The sequence below is a fragment of the Hermetia illucens genome, chromosome 4 (genome assembly GCF_905115235.1).
Source record: "Hermetia illucens chromosome 4, iHerIll2.2.curated.20191125, whole genome shotgun sequence".
Lineage (NCBI taxonomy): Eukaryota > Metazoa > Arthropoda > Insecta > Diptera > Stratiomyidae > Hermetia > Hermetia illucens.
The window spans coordinates 76,652,508-76,674,008 of NC_051852.1; the positions used below are offsets into that span (position 1 = coordinate 76,652,508).

Consider the following 21,501-nt stretch of genomic DNA (forward strand, 5'->3'; position numbering starts at 1 on the left):
CGAGACCTGCTTCACTTTTTTGGAGACACATTTTGAGCCCTAACTCTTCTATGTTTCACCCAATATCAGAAACAAGATCATTTTCGAAAAGTACTAATTGAATCTTTCATCTGATACCCCACATGACCACATTCTTTGAAAAAAAAACAATTTACACCTTTTTTAACATGGTCGTTCCCCCCGCAACCTCAACAGAAAATGGCGCAGCTTGCTGAATATATAGATATTCATGGTACACATATTCTCACCAAATTTCGTGACAGTAGATTCGGCCATTTCCGAGTAAATCATTTGTTACCCTACATGGCCACATTTGGTGGAAACAAATTTTCATCCCCCTTTTACATGAACGGGGAGCCCCCTCAAGCTCTTCACAAAATGGCGCCACTGGCTATATGTAAAGGCATTTACAGACCACATCCTTTTACCAAATTCGTTCAGCCAGTTTCGATTAAATCGGATATGAGAGACAGACAAACATTGAATCGATTTTAATAAGGTTTTTTGTTTACACAAAACCTTAATAAAAAGGTCGTCAGAGCCTCACCTCTCACTTTGTCAAAAATTGACCAAATTTGGCCTCGCCCAAAAATACGAATTTTTGGATATCAAGTGACAATCCGTCATCTTTAGTGATTAAAACAAGTTCAGTTTGAATAGTGGTGACAGTTTAAAAACTTTTGGGAGGAGGTTCCCCGAAAGCGTGAAGCACGACCCTCTGGAAACTTTAAAAGAGGATAATCTTTAATGGCATCACAAATACCATTGTATGGGTTAGTTTCGGATATCATTGAAGGACTAGAATTCGCTTTGCAAGGCATAAAATGGTCTCTAGTTATTATGGAGGCTCGTTGTAGAACGTGTTTAAATTTTGGTGATGGTCTATCGGGTTTAGATAGGACATTCCAACAGGATGACGCAGCGATCCACATTTTGAACGAAACTACATTTTTTTGACGTAGAAAAATATCGCAACGTTGGAAGGACCGGCTGTAAATCCTGATCTGAGCCCCATGGAAAATCTGTTGGAGCATTGACCTAATTGAATTTATGCTGGAGAACACGATATGAGATTGGAGCTTAAAGTTGCTATTGCAGAAAAATGGAGAAAATTGGAAAGAAATGAGAGCGTACTTTAGTAAATTCAATAAGAGGAATGTAATTTAAAGCATCATAACAAGAAGCTGAAAAACACAAGGTTCAAATAAAAAATTTGGAATAAAACCCATTTATTTAGAAATATCTATATTTGTCCCGTATATCTTCCCGTCTTTTATTATTTGTTGTAGTTGCTTACCGTGAAAAACAACCAAAAGGAAAATGATTTAAATGATTTTATATTAAAAAAAATTTGCTACTGTCCGGTATAATTATTTCGGACACTGTAGTTATCGAATTAGTAATGTTCAAACATGTCCTTTTTTCATCGAAAAATTCATGTTTTTAAACGGTTTTTCACAAATAACTTGAAAACCATGCGTTTTATGTAAAAAAACAAACAAAGCATATTTAATAACAAGAGGAATAAATCTTGTTTTTTCTTGTAGGTGCTATATGGACTTATGGCTCGTCAAATGTTAACTCGTAATAGCTTAAAACAAAGATGAATATTTTTAACGTCAAATAACGCAAAACAAGTAACTTTTCTGTGGTAATCCAACCAAAACTTTTTTGAAAAGCTTCAAAAGACGCTTAAAATAAGATATGATAGAAGTTGGTGGGATAAATAATAGGAGAGCAAAAATAATAATATTAAGGGTAGGTGAGGAAAGGGCAGGAACTTTGCAGTCTTGCAGATTACTCACTAAAGAAGCTATCTCAACACCTGGCAGCTAGGGATAAAATGCACCACCAAAAATGAGAAGAAGGAGAAATTTAAGGTCCGGTACGGATAACCGGCGGGAATCGTCTGACTTGGTGACTGGGTCGGGCTCTTGTAATGGACAGCACGGCGTCGAAACCGCTAGTCGTGGGGCGGTTCTTCGTCTAGGCGCCACGACGACCAGGAGCACAGCTCTGCCTGCTGCAGCTGTTTCGCCACAATCTGTGGCGACCACTTCAGCAGGTTCGCGTAGGAAGCGGATGAAATGGACTGAAGAAATGAACTTCTTCATCATCCGCTCCTACTACGAAATAACGGCGGTGGCAGGTACAACATCTTACCGCCCCTTGTTGCACCAGAGATTCGTCGAGCATTTCCCGCAATTCGCGCACGTGACTGTACAGCGAGTCGCAGACCAGTACCGCTTTATTACTCGCAGCGACACAATCCCGGCCACCGTCAGGGAACGTGTTCGACTTGAAGTCATCGGGGAAACTGGTGACCGAGAGTCGATGGGGGCAGAGGTGGCGGCATCAACAACACCACGCCGCACTGCAGGCAACAGGTTCAGTACTCGCCGAAGCACTCTTCTCCACCGTCCAGCTGAGGTTTCCGCTGAGGTTCGGAACGAATTCCAAAGAGCGTGTATAGAATTCTCGGATATGGATCCTTTGCATAGACCAGGTATTCCCAGGCTCTATGCATCTCCAGCAACTCCGGGAATTCTATCTCAAATCAATGATGAGATTGCATCTCGACTGTGTGCTAATATGTCGCTGCTGCAAATACAATCACTTGTGTATTGTGGTGCAGTTGCGGCTATCAGATTGCACGGTCAGAAGATTCGCTTTCGCGTTATTGGTTTGAGTGACAAAAGAGATCCACCATGGAAAATTCATCTGAAACGTCGGCGGGACTCACTAAGGCAGGACATTGCTAGACTGATTCAGATCAGCACTGGCAATGCCAGCCGACGGGTGAGAAATAAAGTGCAGAGGGTTTACCGGAACTATGCCATCCCCTGTGAGACACCCGTTGTTGAAATTCTGGACACACTAAAACAGAAACTTTCTGTCATATGCAGTCGGTTACGACGGTATGACGAAAGTCATTCCAGACGTGTCCAAAATCCAACATACGTGAGGAAGCAGCGAAGCTTTTTCAGATCTCTCAACGAATCCCAACAGACCGTCCAGACAGTACAGTTTTCGTGACGGAAACGAAAGAGTACTGGGGTGGACTTTGGGGGTTACCCGCCAGCATGCTGACCACCCTGAGTGTATCACCGCCGAAGGCACTCGTCATGCCAATACGCCTGGCATGAATTTCGCGGATGTTACCGAAGAGGAAGTTCGACGAGCCTCAAATAGCTCGACGAACTGGGGGGGCCTAGGTCTGGATCGGGTACAGAATTTCTGGTATAAGAAATTTCCCAGTGTACGCAGTTGGTTGGAACGCAGCATAAATAAGGTCATGAGTCGGCCGGAGGAATTTCCACCCTTCCTCACTGCTGGGATTACTTACCTTATCCCTAAGAATGACACGGTGCAGGACCCCACAGACACAATACCGATTACTTGCTTACCAACCCTCTACAATTTCATAACGTCCATTATTAGTATAAGGGTCAATGCGCACCTCGGGACCAACAACATTCTGTCCGGGGAGCAGAAGGGCTGCCGAGTTGGGTGAAGGTGTTGCAAAGAGCAACTCATTATCGACTCGGTAGTTGTAGGACAAGCAACTAGAGGCCAAAGAAACCTCTTCAGTTGCTATTCGATTATGCCAAGACTTTTGATAGCGTCCTGCATACCTGGCTAATTGATATCTTACATCTGTATCGCATTGATCCGAAACTAATAAAGTTTTTGGCGATAGTCATGGAAGGGTGGCATACCACCTTATGAGTACGTATATCTGAGGGTGCTAATACCTCAGATGTACTTAGATGACATCAAGCTGTATGTTGGTGCTGACAGCCATGTTAGAAGTCTATTGCGAGTAATAGGCATGTTCAGCCGTGATATTCGGATGGAGTTTGGATTAGACAAGTGTCGAATCCAAGCCATCCGCAAAGGTGATGACCGAGACAGGCTCCTACAAGTACTTAGGAATTCTACATGAAACCCATGCTCGAGTTGGTGATCTGAAGGATGGCCTGTTGTCCGAATTCCTGCGACGTGTAAAGCTGGGTCTGAAATCGCATCACTCGGGGAAAAATAAAATAAGCGCATTGAATGTATTCGCTTTCCCTTCACTGGATTATGTATTCGGAATATTGCAGTGGACGAAGACCGATCTGGAAATCGCCCAGCGGCGGATACGGACAACTATGTCCAAATTGCGAATGCATCATCCAAAGTCTGCCGCGGAGTGGGTTAACCTGCCTCGTGACATTGAAGGTGAGGGCGAGGTTGACATGGTGGCACAACATGCGCGCTTATTTTCACAGCAAAGAGCAAGCGAATCCCTTGCATGCGGCTGTCTGGCAGACTGTGGGGTGACTCCACTTAACTTGAAGGATCGATCTTTCAATCTTCTGAGTGGGATGAAGTTGGACCAAGAGCGGATCGATGAATGGAAGTCGAAGGCAATGCACGGTAAACACGCGAATTGTCTTTAACAGCCATTTGCCGATTTGCATTTATCGAACAGATGGCTGTGTGCTCGGGAGCTCTTTGCTGAGACAGAGGGATTTATGTGTGCCATTGAGGTTGGCGTGGTCGCCACCCGAGCTTATAAAAAGCTCATCATGAAAGAACGGGGGGAGGATGACCAGTGCAGAATGTGTGGTTCGGCGTTAGAGACGTTGGACCATATCATTTCTGGCTGTACTGTTATGGCACCGGTGCAATACATCACCAGGCATAATGCTGTATGTAAGGTTATCCATTAAAATCTTGCATACAAGCATGGGCTGATCATGGGAACATGTCCGGTCTATCGATAAGAGCCGCAAGTAGTACTTAATAGTTCTGCTTAGAGCGTGTATTGGGACCGGCAAGTTCTGACTGATCGCCATACTCTACATTGACAAGAGGGGTTGCTCCGCGTATATTATTGACATTGCTATCCCCCATAATAGCAACATCGAACGGAAAGACATGGAGAAGAAGGTGAACTATGAGCCACTGGCTCGGGAAATCTAAGAAATTTGTCATCTCAAGCTGGTGGTTGTAGTTCCCGTAATATTGTCAGCTATAGGTGTTGCACCGGCTTCCCTTGATGTCCTGGGACTTTCGCACAGTTTGGTTCAAACCATGCAGAAGTACACCATTCTGCATACGTGTTCGAATTTGCGGGGAGTTCTCGTCGGATTCTCCCATTGGCCTACCAGCGGCCACCACCACCAGCGCCCCTTTAGTTTTTAAGTAGGTAGGATCGTCCAAGCCTAAATGCTTGGCACTTAGTGCTGGTATTAAGAAAAATACGGTATCTGCCGGGATTGTCACAACTCGGAAATAAGCAAAAATAACGTAATTACATGATTTTTTGGCATAAAAAAAACATTTAAAAAAGGCGGGTTTCTCATATAAATTGAAAGTAAGCTGAATTCCTTGAGAATCTACTGTATTTATGTAAGTTCTCGCCTTTGAGTGCGATTTACCAAACAAATTTTCAAAAGAAAATCTTTTTTATTTAAACATGCTTATCCCACCAACTTCTGTCATACTTCAAATTAAATCTCTTGTCAAGTTATTCAAAAAAGTCTTAGTTGGATTTCTTCAGAAAAGTTACTGGTTTTGGGTTATTTTCCGGATTTAACTGATGCGGTTTACGAGTGTGTTTCATCAGATGGTATATTATAAACGGATAAAGAAACTAAAATATAGAACAATTAGAAGAAAGAAGCAAGGACTTGAGGTCAGCCATAAAGTCATCTGACTTGAGTCGGCCTCCCATAATTGGGAGCACGGTGTCTTACCTGCTAAACGAGGAACGACATTGCTGCGCTTGCTAGAGCAGTTTCTCCATCACCTATGGCAACCACTTCAGCAGGTTCGGAAAGGCCCCGGAAGAAGTACACTGGGGAAGTGAATCTTCTTATCATCACCTATTAAGTTCTTGCACCAAAGATTTATCGAACTTTTCCCAAAATATGTGCACGACACTGTGCAGCGGGTTACATATCTGTACCGGTTTAATACTCGCATCGACACAATCCTGGCGTCAACCGGAAACGTGTTTGACGTGAGGCCCATGCGGAAACTGGTGACCAAAAGTCGATGGGTGAGAGACGGTGGCATCTACAGCACTACACCGCACTGCATACTCTCCAAAGCACCCTTCTTCCCTGTCCGGTTAAAATTTCCGCTGAGGTTCAGGACGAACTCCAAAGATGTATATAGAATTTTCGTAAATGAATCCTTTGCATAGATGAGGTTTTCCCAAATCCCCAAATCAATGATAAGATTGTACTCGGCTGTGTGCTAATGTAACTACAGTCAGCAGACGAGTAAATGGATGAAGTGCAAAGAGGCTGACCGGAACTATGCCATACATACTCACATAGGAACATTTGTATTATAAAATCGGACAAAATTATTTTTAAGTTTAGAAAAATTCAGTCAGTGTTACCCGAAATTCTTATTGGTGGCTTCAGCTGCTCCTTCTATTAATTGCCATTCTGGTGATGCCGCATCTCTTGTAACTTGACCTCCATGCACTAAAATTTTATGGGCCATAGGTGACATAACGTGCCTTTCATATAATTCCACATATTTTTTGGTTGTTTCGTAAGCGAAAACATGAACTTTATCAATGTCAATATTGTTTCCGCTAGAAACTTCTTCTAATATGACTCGTTCAGTTAATGGTCTATATCAATTCTGGTGACCCAGGAAAAGGTTCCTAGATCTGCAAAAACTCCTAATGGTGGGTCACCATCATTGGTATTTCCAAACCCAGTTTTGGGGACATCCGCCAAGAGCTCCATTTCTTACGCAAATTTAAATTTTTTTTCAATTGTTTCTTGCGCAGTCTTTTTATCAATAGCTGCACATGGTGTAAGGATTCAAAGAGCCAAATCCTCGCATGGAGAATAGACAAGTCAAATTCCAATGCTCCTGAATTTGCTTCCTACCCCTTATTCAAATGATTGAAGTTTTGAGAGGTTTCGTCACAGATGTAACAACGCATAATGTGTCGATGACAGCCTACAACTGATCCTCCATACATGCTTCAGTAACGCGGGTTCATTCTGCTTTAGCGTAGCATAACTTCTGTGCTTTTTGAACTAAAGGGTAACTGGGGTAAATTTCTTTATTAGCATTCTGAATTATTTCTGCCTCTGTCTGTCCTCTAGTAAAGTTCCTTTCAACGAAAATAGACAGCGCCTTTGCTAGGGGGGCAAATTTTAGTGGCGTCTATATTGCCACTAGTGCGTTGACTAACACCAACTGCATATGCCAGTTAATACTTCCTTTAGTAGCCCCATTGTTTTCCGCTGCTTACTACGTTTAGACAAACAGTTCATCAAAACTTTTTGTTGGACGTCCGAGCTTTAGAGCAGTTTTGCAAGTTGGATGGAAAAACTGAGCTATTGTTTGTTACTATCAAAAAAAATGGTTCCTTTCGATTTACTGCAGTCCATCTATTCAAAATACTTTTTGTCACCCAGTGATATTCTCGAGTTTATTTTGCAACAGCGAAATCTTTTTGTGGAGCTCTTTTCCTTTAGAATCTTCCGTAAGGTTGTATAATTCTCGTCTTGTGTAAATTTCAAGTTGTTATCAGCAATACCTGCAATCAAAAGGGGCGACAAAATTGTGCTACAAAAATAACATTTAGAAATGACTAATGATATTCAGCAATGCGTCGCTACAGATTGAACTTGACACCAGCAATGAAAATTAAACGTAACTAATTTTTCTAAGACATGTTTGTATATTGTGAAAAGACCGCCTAACACAGATGAAAAGCAGAAACTCGTTGCAACATCTTTTACATGTATGACAAATTTCAAAATGCTCGATTGAACCAGCAACATCGATATAATTCGCTATAGCTGTTTACATCTAAACCACGATTCAGCCCTTTCCGAAATTAGCAATGGCAGGTAAATAGCGCAAGTAGGGGCACCTTTTTTAAAAGTTTTATGTGAAACAAAACCTTATTAGAATCGATTCGATGTCTGTCTGTCTGTCATACCTGATTTATTCGGAAATAGCTGGACCACTTGTCACGAAAGCTCCTCATACATACGAGAGGAGGTACAATTTTTTTTCCCAGAATATGGTCGTGTGGGGTATGAAATGAGAGGGCTTAGTACTTTTCGAAACTGCTCCCATATTTGATATCGGATAAAACGTAAGGGAGTGAGGTCTCATTCTCAGAACTTATCCGACCAATAAATCTGAAAAAAAAACACAGTAGTGTATCTAAACGAAAGCTAAGCTTTAAAATCCACCCCGTTAAAAAATCAGCACTAATAAAGTTAATAATAGTATATTAGCATATTTTAGAAATTTAGCTGGAAACCCCCTTAAGTTCATGCTAGAACTACAAAATATAAGAGATAACATAAGGCATAACTTTGGAAAGTTTGAAGGAAAACCAACTGTTATTAACAAAGTAATAGATGGTGAAATTTATACATTTGGTGTCAATTTCGTGCATTCTAAAACGTGTATGACATGTATCATAGCATACTAATTCGTCAATACCACAACAAAAACTGCGTTTTGATATCACTTGCGAGGATCGCGGTGAGCGCGCAAGGCGTACCGTTGGAGATTAGTGTCCAACCGCGAGCGCTATGCCAGTTTTTGGTCCCTTTCGTGTTGTGACTAAAAAACATTGTGATGAAATTTGAAGTCAGCTGAGGAACAAACAGAATATTCCATTAAATCAGATTACATACCATTACATAAAGTATTTCCTAAATAACTACCTCCTCAAAATTCCGTTTTGACAGGCTCACCAGCCAAAGGGAACAACTTTGATTTCGCAAGGAGACATTTTGTTTTAATTTATCAATAATTTAAATATCAATATCAATTACTCGAGACAGGCATATGTATGTATTTATATGTATATGCTAATGAAGCTTTCGGGTAGTGCCTAATTCTACATTAAACCAGCAGCATCCAATATACGCACTGTATATGTACATATGTATGCTTTTGTGCACGAAGTAAATCGGAAATATGTCTACGATCAATTTATATATGCATCTATAACTACAGTATTCGGTAATATGGAATGTTCGTTTAAGTCAAGCATAATATCTACGTCTGTAATATGTATATCTTGCAGTTTGGAAAAAATATGAAGGAATATTTTGGGTTTTCTGTCATATACGAATAGAAAAATATGCGTAGAAAGTTTTTCACAAGGATAAACGTAAAACCTTTATACCCAAAGCATCCGATTTGTTTTTTTTTTAACTAATAATAATAATAATAATAAGTTTGTTTACGAATATTTAAAAACAACAAGCTCTGGCAGAGTTTGACAGGTGGCCATAAATACCTTTTTTTAAAATTATGCGACACTCGGAAAGTATGTTTTAAGGTTTTGTGTGAAAAAAAAAACCTTATTAAAATCGATTCAATGTTTGTCTGTCTACCAAACGATTTACTCGAAAATAGCTGAACCGATTGTCAAGAAATTTGGTGAGAGAGAGTGACCCTCTACATTTTGTGTTTAGGTTGTTCCATACATGCAAAAGGAAGCCCAGCATTTTTTTCACCAAATATGGTCATGTTTGGTAACAAATCCAAGGACTCGATCAGTGCTTTTCGAAAATGATCTGACTTCTGTTACAGAGTAAAAAATGATTGAGCGAGGGGTCAAAATGTGTGCCCCAAAAGTTCATTCCCCTTAAGTTCATTTTAGAAGCACAAAATTTGTCGCTGTCTATGGTTCTGAATATTGGCCGACTATAAAAGACAATAAACGGCGTCTTGCGGGAATGCAGACGAAGATGTTACGTTGGACTAGTGGCGTGACACGTTTTGATCACATCCGAAATGAAGATATCCGCGATCGTTATGGGGTTGCACCGATCTTGGAAAAATTGCGAGAGAGGCGCCTTCGATGGTATTGTCACGTAATACGCGCCAACGAGAATTCACTTGCCACGATTGGTCTGAACATCGAAGTCGATGGTAAGCGACCAAAAGACCGACCGACGCTGGCTTGATACGTTGGATGGGGATTTAAAAACATCGTGATTGCATCCAGATCAGGCATTTGATAGAGACGAATGCCGAAATCGATCACGACGAGCCGACCCCGGTTGTGAACGGGACAAATGTTGAAGTTTTGCATTTCACGTAAATTTATTGTGCTCTAAGACGTGTATGACGTCATCATATAAGTGAACTTTATATGAACGGTGGAGTCCATAAGGACATTTATGTTTTCGTTTTTTGGCATTTCATAGTTATTTGTCTATCAGCGTCAATTACTCGAGGCATACACGTGTATATATATGTGTGTGCTAATAGAGCTTATGAGTAGTAACCAATACGGTAGTGTACGTTGGTACCAGCGGTTTTTAATTTACGTACATACATGTATGCTTTTGTGCACGAAGTAAAGTGGAAATGCCTTAGATCAATTTACTTGCGTACATACATATATATGTATGCATCCGGATGCGGTAATAGGCGATGTTTCTTTATTTAGATGACCACCGGAGTTTGGAGTTGGGCAAAAGATGAAGGAATATTTTGTATTCTTTGCTATGTACGAATGAAAAATCTGCACGTATGTTTCTCACATAAGATTATTACAAAACCTTTATGCCCGAAGCGCCCAACTTCCGGTTTCTCGACCTGTTAGATATCTCTAGTGCATCTTATCTGACTAATATTTATTCGAAAACTATATAAAAGTAAACTAGCTCCCATTTCCATTTCAAAAGTTACTTTGCTATCCACACAACGATTTAAAAGCTATATTACAGAGTAACCCGATGCACAAACTAAACAACAAACAAACGCGATGCCCAGAACTAGCACGTACGATTTCGGCAATCTCTAAGTTCAGACTGACCGTCAGGAGGGAGGGGTGGCTGTGCGCCGTTTTTATTATTGTCCTTCGTTGAACGGATTACTATATTTATATAACAAAAAATGTTAAAAGTGAATTTATAAAAACTGGTTGTTTTCGAATTTCGTCCGAGTTTTTGGCTTAAATACTCCTACTTATGACGGTGCGGCACAGCACGGTGCTCGAAGAACCAGCGGAGCTTTTTCAGATCACTGAACGAATTCCATCAGAGTGTCCAGGAAGTACAGTTTTCAGTGACCTCAGCAAGAGAATAGTACAGTAGACTTTGTGGGTTACCAGCGCAACATAATACAGAAGAGGAGGTTGGACAAGCTGTAAACAGTTTGAATAACTTTAGGGGCCCTGGCCTGACTCGGGTGCAAAATACCTGGTACAAAAACTTCACCACCACGGTCGGTTGGCACATAGTATAAGACACGCCATTACCCGCAGAAACAATTTCCAGCCGCCCACAAAAGTTCGATTATTTGCTTATATACTACAAAAATTATTTTGACGAAAAGTAGGAAGACATGCTGGTCTTAACTGACTAGCTAGGTATACGCTCAGAATAGGAATATTAGAAGGATATACGCGTCAATCCTGTAACAAGGAAATGGGATCCACGAAGCGCTTCCTACGAGAATACTCCGATTTTTAGAGCTAATATACTCCAGTTGCAGAGGGTAGCATCACACCCACTAACGGAAATCCAACTATGCATAAACTAATAAATATGCCGAATTAGTTCGGGGCATTCCGTTCGACCGTCGCGTTGATTGCACTAGGTTCTGAGCACTGGGAATTTTTGATGCCTCTGTCGTGCCACCTCCTCATCGGTTTATATCAGTTCAAGTTCAGTATGTTTAGTCGCAGATTGTTTAGGAAGGTTTCTAATAAGATTTCATGTCAGATTTGTCTGAATAAAATGTTGTTGGGTCAAATATTGTTGTTTGACTTCTAAAATGCGTCCACGCGTGCTATTGCAAGTTTTCTCCACCGTCCCGGACTGGTTGGCCAGAGGGAAGAAATGCTAATAATTTTCAGGTGATTGTAGGACAAAACCTAAAGCTCTTAATTATTTAGGGGAAAGATATCACCACACTTACCTCTACCCATAGATCCAAATCGAGGCTCTTGCTGGAGTTTTTGTTCCTTTTAATTGATTTGCTCTTTTTCTTCGGCATCGCGGTGGAATTTATCTACTCCGCTCGAACCGATTGTACTGAATAAATCTACAAATCAACGAAGTTCACAAGCGTGCTCGCGTGGCATTCCTCAAAGGCCAAACCACTTCCCAGCTTCATTAATCGCGTTTTCAATGCACTGAATCGACAGCACTCACATCACACCCAGAACTGAATCACAGGAAACTTCTTAATCTTGTTCAACGGGGCCCATAATTTTTCCGCACATCGTAAAGGTCGTTAGCGGAAGTAGAACATTGCAAAAATCGCATTAACAAGACCAAACCGAAAGCGGCATGAAAAAATGGAAATGATTTTCCTTGGAGCACTTCGCAGTGTTTGTCTAATTATGAGCAATTAAACGTGTTAATAGAAGGCGCGATTTTTCCCAATCTGCTGACGTCACTCATGATTTACTGGGGCGCGCTCTAATTGTTCTCAGATGCACCGAAAATCAGTTGCATATGCTTTCGTTCAAAATCACCCCATCGTTCCAGGGAGACGTTCATAGAGCTAAAACCTGCGAAAGATCAAATAAACAACTTTAGTTACATGGGAAAAGTTGCAAAGCATTAAATCATAAGAAAGCCATTTATCAAAAAGTTTGAAATGTTTCCACTTCGTCTGCCGTCAGTCAGCATTCCTCCACATTGAATTATGGAAGTAATCATTAGAGCTCAGCACGGGGAAGACACCTGAAGTCCGATCATATCAAAATCTGAGGGTTTGATTGTCCGTTCAGGAAAAATTGAACAAACCCTCTAGGCACCCACCACATGCAGGGAAATTAATCAGAATTGATCTCCCAGTTTTGCCCCACGCACTTCCTTCATATTCCAATCACATTCATGCTCAAGGAAACATTGTCGAAACACATTGAAATATAAAGGGTTTAACTGACAGATAAGCCGCCATCGTGAGTACATCTTGTTGCAATTATGCATTTCTGATAAAAGGGAACGTATCGGCTCCGTATCAGGAGATGAATTTTGCAACATCAAAGCCAATGGGGTGAGCCAAACCAGGGGGCGAACTGCGAAGCAGAGCCAGTCGGAAAGCTGCGGACAGAACCTTGGAGAAAGAGCGTTTGATGGGTTTTTATCGATTAACTCACTGCAACTCAAGGCAGCATCCTATCATAATAATAGCAGCATAAGTGGAACAAGATTGTTTGCTTTGAACAATGAGGAAATGTGTTAATTGGAAGCATGTTCAAGATGCTGTAAAGTGGCAAACTGTTTTGTTCATGACATTTAATTTTTGCGTATTGGGAAAATTGGGAAAATCTCTATCGAAGAATTACGTAATTGCGAGGGTGGTTTAATAATTCAAAGAGGTTTCAGGATTCGGGATGATTCAGCAGATTATAATTGAGCTAGATAAAACCGCAAACTTTGAATGGTCGGAAACATTCAAAGAGCGATGGGAGCAAATGCTGCTGAGATACTGAATGCCCGGTGAGTTTGGGATTGAGAATTCACCCAAAATATTCGAATAAACTAATAAAATGAATCTATCAGAAGTTATAAAATTCGTCTGGTGATTAAACTGAGGAGGAGGACCCTGCATTAACATTACTCCGTCAGGTGAAACTTTTAAGTGGGTTATCCCTTGTGAAGACTGTTTTTTTTTTAGGAATTTATCATGAAGAACTGAAAAAAAATACGATTGCGAATTTTTCACCATATGTTTATTAATATCTTGAACATGGGTAACAATTTTTCCAGACCCATATCATAGTTCGATATTGAAGAACGGAGCAATACACCCATCCTCCTGATTCTCAGGTGCCACACTAGAGAGCGCTATGCCCATCCTACAGAAACAAGTTAACGGTGGCTTAACGTATGGAGTTTATCGCAGTTCGCAAACTAGGATCATTAAAAAATATTGAAAGGCAAGTTTTTGGTGTCTTGTTAAACTTTTTTTACGTGCATTTTGGTGTTTTTTCACAGTTTCTTTAATGTATAAAAAACGGCCCGATGAATCGCAATTATCCTAGTTTGCGAACCGTGTTCTGAATAAGTTGTGAACACTTGACAGATTTTCATTGAATAGATTTTAGGCGATGGTGGCACCTCATTTTTAACATGCAATTTCGAGAAACGCATTTAAAAATTAGAATGTGATTGTTAATCATAAAATCTCATCATCATCAACGGCGCAACAACCGGTATCCGGTCTAGGTCTGCCTTAATAAGGAACTCCAGACATCCCGGTTTTGCGCCGAGATCCAACAGTTCAATATCCCTAAAAGCTGTCTGGCGTCCTGACCTACGCCATCGCTCCATTTCAGACAGGGTCTGCCTCGTCCTCTTTTTCTACCATAGATATTACCTTTATAGATTTTCCGAGCTGGATCATCCTCATCCATACGGATTAAGTGACCCGCCAACCGCAACCTGTTGAGCCGGATTTTATCCACAACCAGACGGTCATGGTATCGCTTATAGATTTCGTCGTTATGTAGACTACGGAATCGTCCATCCTCATGTAGGTGGCCAAAAATTCTTTGGAGGAGGGAGTTCGCAATTCTTCTTGCTAAGAACCTAAGTCTCCAAGGAATATATGAGGACTGGCAAGGTCATTGTCTTGTACAGTAAAATATTTGACCCTATAGTGGGACATTTCCAGCGAAACAGTTTTGGTAAGCTGAAATAGGCTCTTTTGGCTGTCAACAACCGTGCGCGGATTTCATCATCGTAGCTGTTATCGGTTGTGATTTTCGACCCTAGATAGGAGAAATTGTCAACGGTCTCAAAGTTGTAGTCTCCTATCTTTATTCTTCCCGTTTGATCAATGCGGTTTGATGTTGTTGGTTGGTTGATTTTTGGTGCTGAAGTTGCCACAATATACTTTGTCTTGCCTTCATTGATGTGCGGCTCAAGATCTCACCCCAATGGCCGCCTGCTCGATCGGGATGAAAAGAGTTTGTACGTCTCGGGTTGTTCTTCCCATGATGTCGATATCGTCAGGATAGGCCAGTAGTTGGGTGGACTTAAATAGGATCGCTCCTCTTGCATTTACCTCAGCATCACGGACTACTTTCTCGAGGGCCAGGTTAAAGAGGACGCATGATAGGGCATCCCCTTGTCGTAGACCGTTATTGATGTCGAATGGTCTTGAGAGTGATCCTGCTGCTTTTATCTGGCCTCGCACATTGGCCAGGGTCAGCCTAATCAGTCCCATCAACTCCGCCGGTATATCGATTTCTCTCATGGCCGTGTACAGTTTTTCCGTGGCTATGCTATCATAGGTGGCCTTAAAGTCGATGAATAGATGGTGCAACTGATGTGCATATTGCAACAGTTTTTCCAGAGAGGAAATCTGATCTGCTGCTGATTTGCCTGAAGTGAAGCCACTTTGGTATGGACCAATGATGTTCTAGGCGTATGGGACTATCCGGCCTAGCAAGATAGCGGAGAATATCTTATAGATGGTACTCAGCAACGTGATACGTCTATAATTGCTACACTGTGTGATATCTCCTTTTTAAGGTTTTGTGTGAAACAAAACCTTATTAGAATCGATTCGATGTCTGTCTGTCCGTCTGTCTGTCTGTCTGTCTGTCCGTCTGTCTGTCTGTCTGTCTGTCTGTCTGTCACAGCCGATTTATTCGGAAACGGCTGGACCAATCGTCACGAAAATTGGTAGGAGTATATAATTTACCGTTCCCTTTACATGCAGCAACTGACGCCATTTTGTGTTAAGTTTAAGGGGGGGCTTCTCATACATGTGAAAGGAGGGTGCAAAATTTTTTTTCACAGAATGTAGCCATGTGGGGTATCAAATGAAAGGTTTCAATTAGTACTTTTCGAAACTGGTTCAATATTTGATGTTGGCTGAAACATAGGGGAGTCAGGGCCCAAAATATGACCCCCAAAAAGTGTAACAGGTCTCGTTCTCAGAACCTATCCAACCGAAAAATCTGAAAAAAATCTCGGTAGTGCATCTCTACGAAATCTAGGCCTCAAAATATATCCGGTTCTGATATCTGCACAAATAAAGTTAATAATAGTATATTTCCGCATTTTAGAAATTTACCCGGCACCCCTCTTGTCTTCATCCCACAAGTACAAAATTTGGCATGCGTATAAAGAAGAACATAATGCACAATTTGGTGAAGTTTGAAGAAAATCAAACTATTATTAACAAAGTTATAGGGGGTAAAACTTTACAATTTTTTGTGAATTTCGTGCACTCTACAACCTGCATGACGTCATCATCATATATCAATTCGTCAATACCACCACGAATGAATTGGGTGGAAAAGGATTATTTTGTTTTAGATTTTAAGTCATTTGTATGTGAATATCAATTATTTCAACGGGACGTGTGTGTATGTAGGTATATAATATATGCGTGCTAATGGACTTCGCGGGTAGTGCCTAATTCAGATAGATATTAGAAGTAAATCGGAAATATGGGTACGATCAATCTATATACGTGCCTATATGTGTACAGTATTCGAAAATAGACAGTTTGTTTGTTTAGGGTGAACGTAACATCTACGGCTGTAATATGTACGTATGTCTCGTAGTTTTGTAGCTCTATACGGATAGAAAAATGTTAGTTGAAATTTCTTAGATAAGATGAACACAAAACCTTTATATCCGAAGCGCGAGCTTCCGGTATTCCGACTTGTTTAAATCTGAATGGGCAATAGCTTCTGTAGTAGCTTTTCGAATTCTTTCGATATTGTGGGAAGAGGGCTTATCGGTTTGTACAATTTGAGTGAAGTATCATCCTTTCCAGTTTTGAAATCATTATTACAATTGCATTTTTCCAACAATTTTGGAAATATTCGATTTTCAACATGGCATTGAAGACATATCACAGCAGCTTGAGGGTCTTTATTGGTGCTAATTGGAAATTTGGGAAGCTCAAATGGCGTTTGGAGATCGATTGGTTGCAATACATATAATACTTCTTCCAAGTGGGCTACAAATGCTTTGTCTTTATCGTCACTACATTTAACCTAATTTCCTGCGGTATTTTTTGGGGGACACTCTGCACGTTGGCCTATTGTTTCTTTTTGCTGCTTTCCACATGGAATAGTCATTGTAGTCAGAAGCAGGAGATGTAATAACCTGAAACTCATAAAGTTTTTGGCATACCGCCTTATCACCGCATTCATCTGGGCGTACCAACACCTCAGAACCTATCCGCGTACTGGGGGTCATCTTCCAGTGGCATTCGTTTTTACTTCTTTGGTTTTTCATGGCATTTAAACCCCTTTCATGGCTTGATGCTAAAAGACATATTTTCGCAATAAAATATGGGCTACGTACTAAGTGCGAACTGACACACTTGATGTACTTACATGACATTAAGTTGTATGTTGGTATTGATGACTGATGACATTAGAAACCTGTTGCAAATAGTAGATATGTTTCGCGGAGATATTCGGATGGAATTTTGATTAGCAAATGTCGAATCCAAGCCATCCGCAAAGGTCATCACATGCCGCATGCCGGACATAGCATTGGTGACCTTCACACCCAAGCTATGACTGAGACAATTTTCTATAAGTACCTAGGAATTCTGTCAGGAACCCATGCTCGAGTTGGTGATTTGAAGGATGCTTTGCTGTTTGAATTCCTACGACCCGCGAAGCTGGTGTTGGAACCGCATCTCTGGGGAAAGAATAAAGTAAGCACACTGAACATATTCGCTATCCCTTCACTGCCTTATGCGTTCAGAATATTGCTGCGGTAGAATCTGGAAAACGTCCAGCGGCGGATGGGGACTACAATATCGTAGGATCGATCTTTTAATCCTCTGATTGGGGTGAAGTCAATGCACGGCAATCACGTGAATCGTATTTGGCAGTCATTTATCGATTTGAATTTGTCGAACGGATGACTGTGTGCTGGGAAGCTATTTGCTGATACGGAGGGATTTATGATATGTGTGCCATTCAGGATGTGTGGTTGCCACCAGAGTATCTAAAAAGGTCATAAGGAAACAGCGGGTGGAGAACGTTCAGCGTTAGAGACGTTGGACTATCTCATTTCTGGATGCACTGTTATGGTACCGGTGCAATACACGAACAGGCACAATGTGGTATGTAAGGTGACCCTTGAAAACCTTGCATCCAATCAAGCCCCTTTATCTTTTAAATAGGTTGGGTCATCCGAGCCTAAATGCTTGGTACTTAGTGCTAGCATTAGTGTAAAATCCGGCATCTGCCGAGGTTGTGGCGGTCAAAGGGTAGCATAAGTCCGAGGGCGAAGCGCGTATTGGTACCCACGATAGAGCATAAAACCTGAGAAACGCCTGCTGAACCAATACCAACAGCTCTACTACCAAACTCTATTTCCACCTCCACGCGGTAATCGCTGGGAGTTCTTTCTTTATGAAAAACTGCGGACGGGGAAGGATGAAGGCGAGTCTCCCGCGACTGACAACGGGACAAAATATACCAACTGTCCTCCAGGTTGGGGGTTGGGTAGAGCTGGTAACCCTACATGGAAAACCGATGTTACGAAGCCACGAAAGGAGCCTCGGACAGGATGGATTTTACAACGACGAACCTGGTAATGACAATGGATTAACGATTTGCGCATTTTCTCATGGAACGTGCGCTCCCTCTACAGACCGAATGCTGCTGAGCAGCTAGCCGATATCCTATTCCAATATAGGGCTGATGTAAGTGATGCGATGAACAGGAACCGGTTTCCTGGAGAAGAGCCGCTACACCATATAATATAGCGGCCATCTAGTAAACCATGTGCTGCGTTTGCGAGGCAAGTTTAGAAATATAAGCCTCATAAACGTTCACGCAACTACAGAGGCGATTTCAGAGTCGGAGAAGGATACCTTCTACGAGGCAGTTGAGGGGACCCTTAAAGCCTGTCCCAGATATGATACCAAAATCATACTTGGAGATTTCAACAGTCAAATAGGGACGTAGCCCGTATTCAGTCGATACGTTGGGTCCCATAGCTTGCATAGCGATACAAATGATAACGGATAAAGGACTGTGGTTTATTCAGCTAGCAGTATCGTACGAAATTGTTGTTGGAAGTATCTGGTTTGCATGGAAAGCGGTCCACAAACATACGTGGTCCTCCCCAGACGGGACCACTTTCAACCAAATTGACCACGTGCTGATTGAACGTCGCCACCTCTAAGTCTTGATGAATGTCAAAACTTAGAGGGAGCCAATATAGACTCCGACCACTATCTCGTTGGCATGGTGCTCCGAGCTCGAATTAGGACACCACCTACAATCCCCTCTGACAATCAGGTGAGAGTGAATACCGGGCGAAATGGATGTCGCAATAACCGCAGTCAACATAAATCCTAGAGATGAAGAATCAATAAATGATCTTCACAATCAGCTGAAGAACGTTATCATTGATATGGCCACAAAGATACTTCGAGACGGCTAGTTGGGCGATGAAGAATTCTGCATACCGAGAAATGCTGCATTCTCAAAGAACGCGGGCACGCACAGAGACTTATCACGAACTCCGTCGAGCGGAGAAGCGACTTCACAGACGGAAAAAAGAAACCTGGGAGAACCAACAAGTCTGTGAACTCGAAAAGTACAGGGAGCAACCGCACCAGGCGCGGAAGTTTTACTAACAAGCCAGTAGGATGAAGCCTTATACACCTCGATGCTCATCCTGCCCAGACAAAGAGGGAAATCTGATTTCCGATAGAATGGGCATATTGGAGCGATGGGTTGAGTATTTTGATGAACTGCTCAACAACCAAAATATCGGCGAGTTGGAAGACGACTGACAAATGCTGCCACCACCAAGCATATTAGAAGACTGGCAACGAAGCATTATCTGTCTCATACGTAAACAAGTCGGAATACCGGAAGCTCGCGCTTCGGATATAAAGGTTTTGTGTTCATCTTATCTAAGAAATTTCAACTAACATTTTTCTATCCGTATAGAGCTACAAAACTACGAGACATACGTACATATTACAGCCGTAGATGTTACGTTCACCCTAAACAAACAAACTGTCTATTTTCGAATACTGTACACATATAGGCACGTATATAGATTGATCGTACCCATATTTCCGATTTACTTCTAATATCTATCTGAATTAGGCACTACCCGCGAAGTCCATTAGCACGCATATATTATATACCTACATACACACACGTCCCGTTGAAATAATTGATATTCACATACAAATGACTTAAAATCTAAAACAAAATAATCCTTTTCCACCCAATTCATTCGTGGTGGTATTGACGAATTGATATATGATGATGACGTCATGCAGGTTGTAGAGTGCACGAAATTCACAAAAAATTGTAAAGTTTTACCCCCTATAACTTTGTTAATAATAGTTTGATTTTCTTCAAACTTCACCAAATTGTGCATTATGTTCTTCTTTATACGCATGCCAAATTTTGTACTTGTGGGATGAAGACAAGAGGGGTGCCGGGTAAATTTCTAAAATGCGGAAATATACTATTATTAACTTTATTTGTGCAGATATCAGAACCGGATATATTTTGAGGCCTAGATTTCGTAGAGATGCACTACCGAGATTTTTTTCAGATTTTTCGGTTGGATAGGTTCTGAGAACGAGACCTGTTACACTTTTTGGGGGTCATATTTTGGGCCCTGACTCCCCTATGTTTCAGCCAACATCAAATATTGAACCAGTTTCGAAAAGTACTAATTGAAACCTTTCATTTGATACCCCACATGGCTACATTCTGTGAAAAAAAATTTTGCACCCTCCTTTCACATGTATGAGAAGCCCCCCCTTAAACTTAACACAAAATGGCGTCAGTTGCTGCATGTAAAGGGAACGGTAGATTACATACTCCTACCAATTTTCGTGACGATTGGTCCAGCCGTTTCCGAATAAATCGGCTGTGACAGACAGACAGACAGACAGACAGACAGGCGGACAGACAGACAGACAGACAGCAGAAGACTCAACTTCAAAAGACACATTGAGTACGCCGCAACTAAAGCGTCTTCCATCGCTACAACGATCTCGAGGATACTACCGAACATTGGTGGGCCAAGACAAAGTCGACGTCTTCTGCTCTCCAGGGTAGTCAGCTCCGTGCTACTCTACGCAGCTCCAGTTTGGACAACTGCTCTGAATAACAAAGTGAACTGCCGAAAATTGGGAATGGCATATCGATTAAGTGCACTCCGGGTATGCAGTGCATATCGGACAACATCAGGAGAAGCGGCATATGTACTAGCAGGGATGCTCCCCATAGACATCTTGGCTAAGGAAAGTCGGCGACTCTACGACAAAACGTATGCAGCTGGAGAGTCTAGCGCATTTCGACGGCAGCTGGCACGGTGGGAATCTATCGAACGGTGGCAACAGCGATGGGACGAGTCCCAAACTGGTCGTTGGACATACCGCATCATTCCGGATATTCGGAGATGGTTTGAACGAAACCATGGGGAATTAAGCCACGAGTTAACACAATTCTTGAGTGGACATGGAGGTTATCGTGCCTATTTACATCGATTTGGTCACGACGAA

The 21,501-nt window shown here is 41.6% G+C and overlaps 1 protein-coding gene across 1 annotated transcript in view; it reads right to left on the bottom strand.

The window, feature by feature from the left end:
- Window positions 1-21,501, bottom strand: part of LOC119656053 (sodium- and chloride-dependent glycine transporter 1) — a 193,504-nt gene that overhangs the window by 91,884 nt on the left and 80,119 nt on the right. Inside the window, exon 2 of the mRNA XM_038062318.1 lies at window positions 11,932-12,529. Coding sequence (XP_037918246.1) covers window positions 11,932-12,009 — 78 coding nt within the window. The 5' untranslated portion in view covers window positions 12,010-12,529. The remainder of the gene's footprint in view (window positions 1-11,931; window positions 12,530-21,501) is intronic.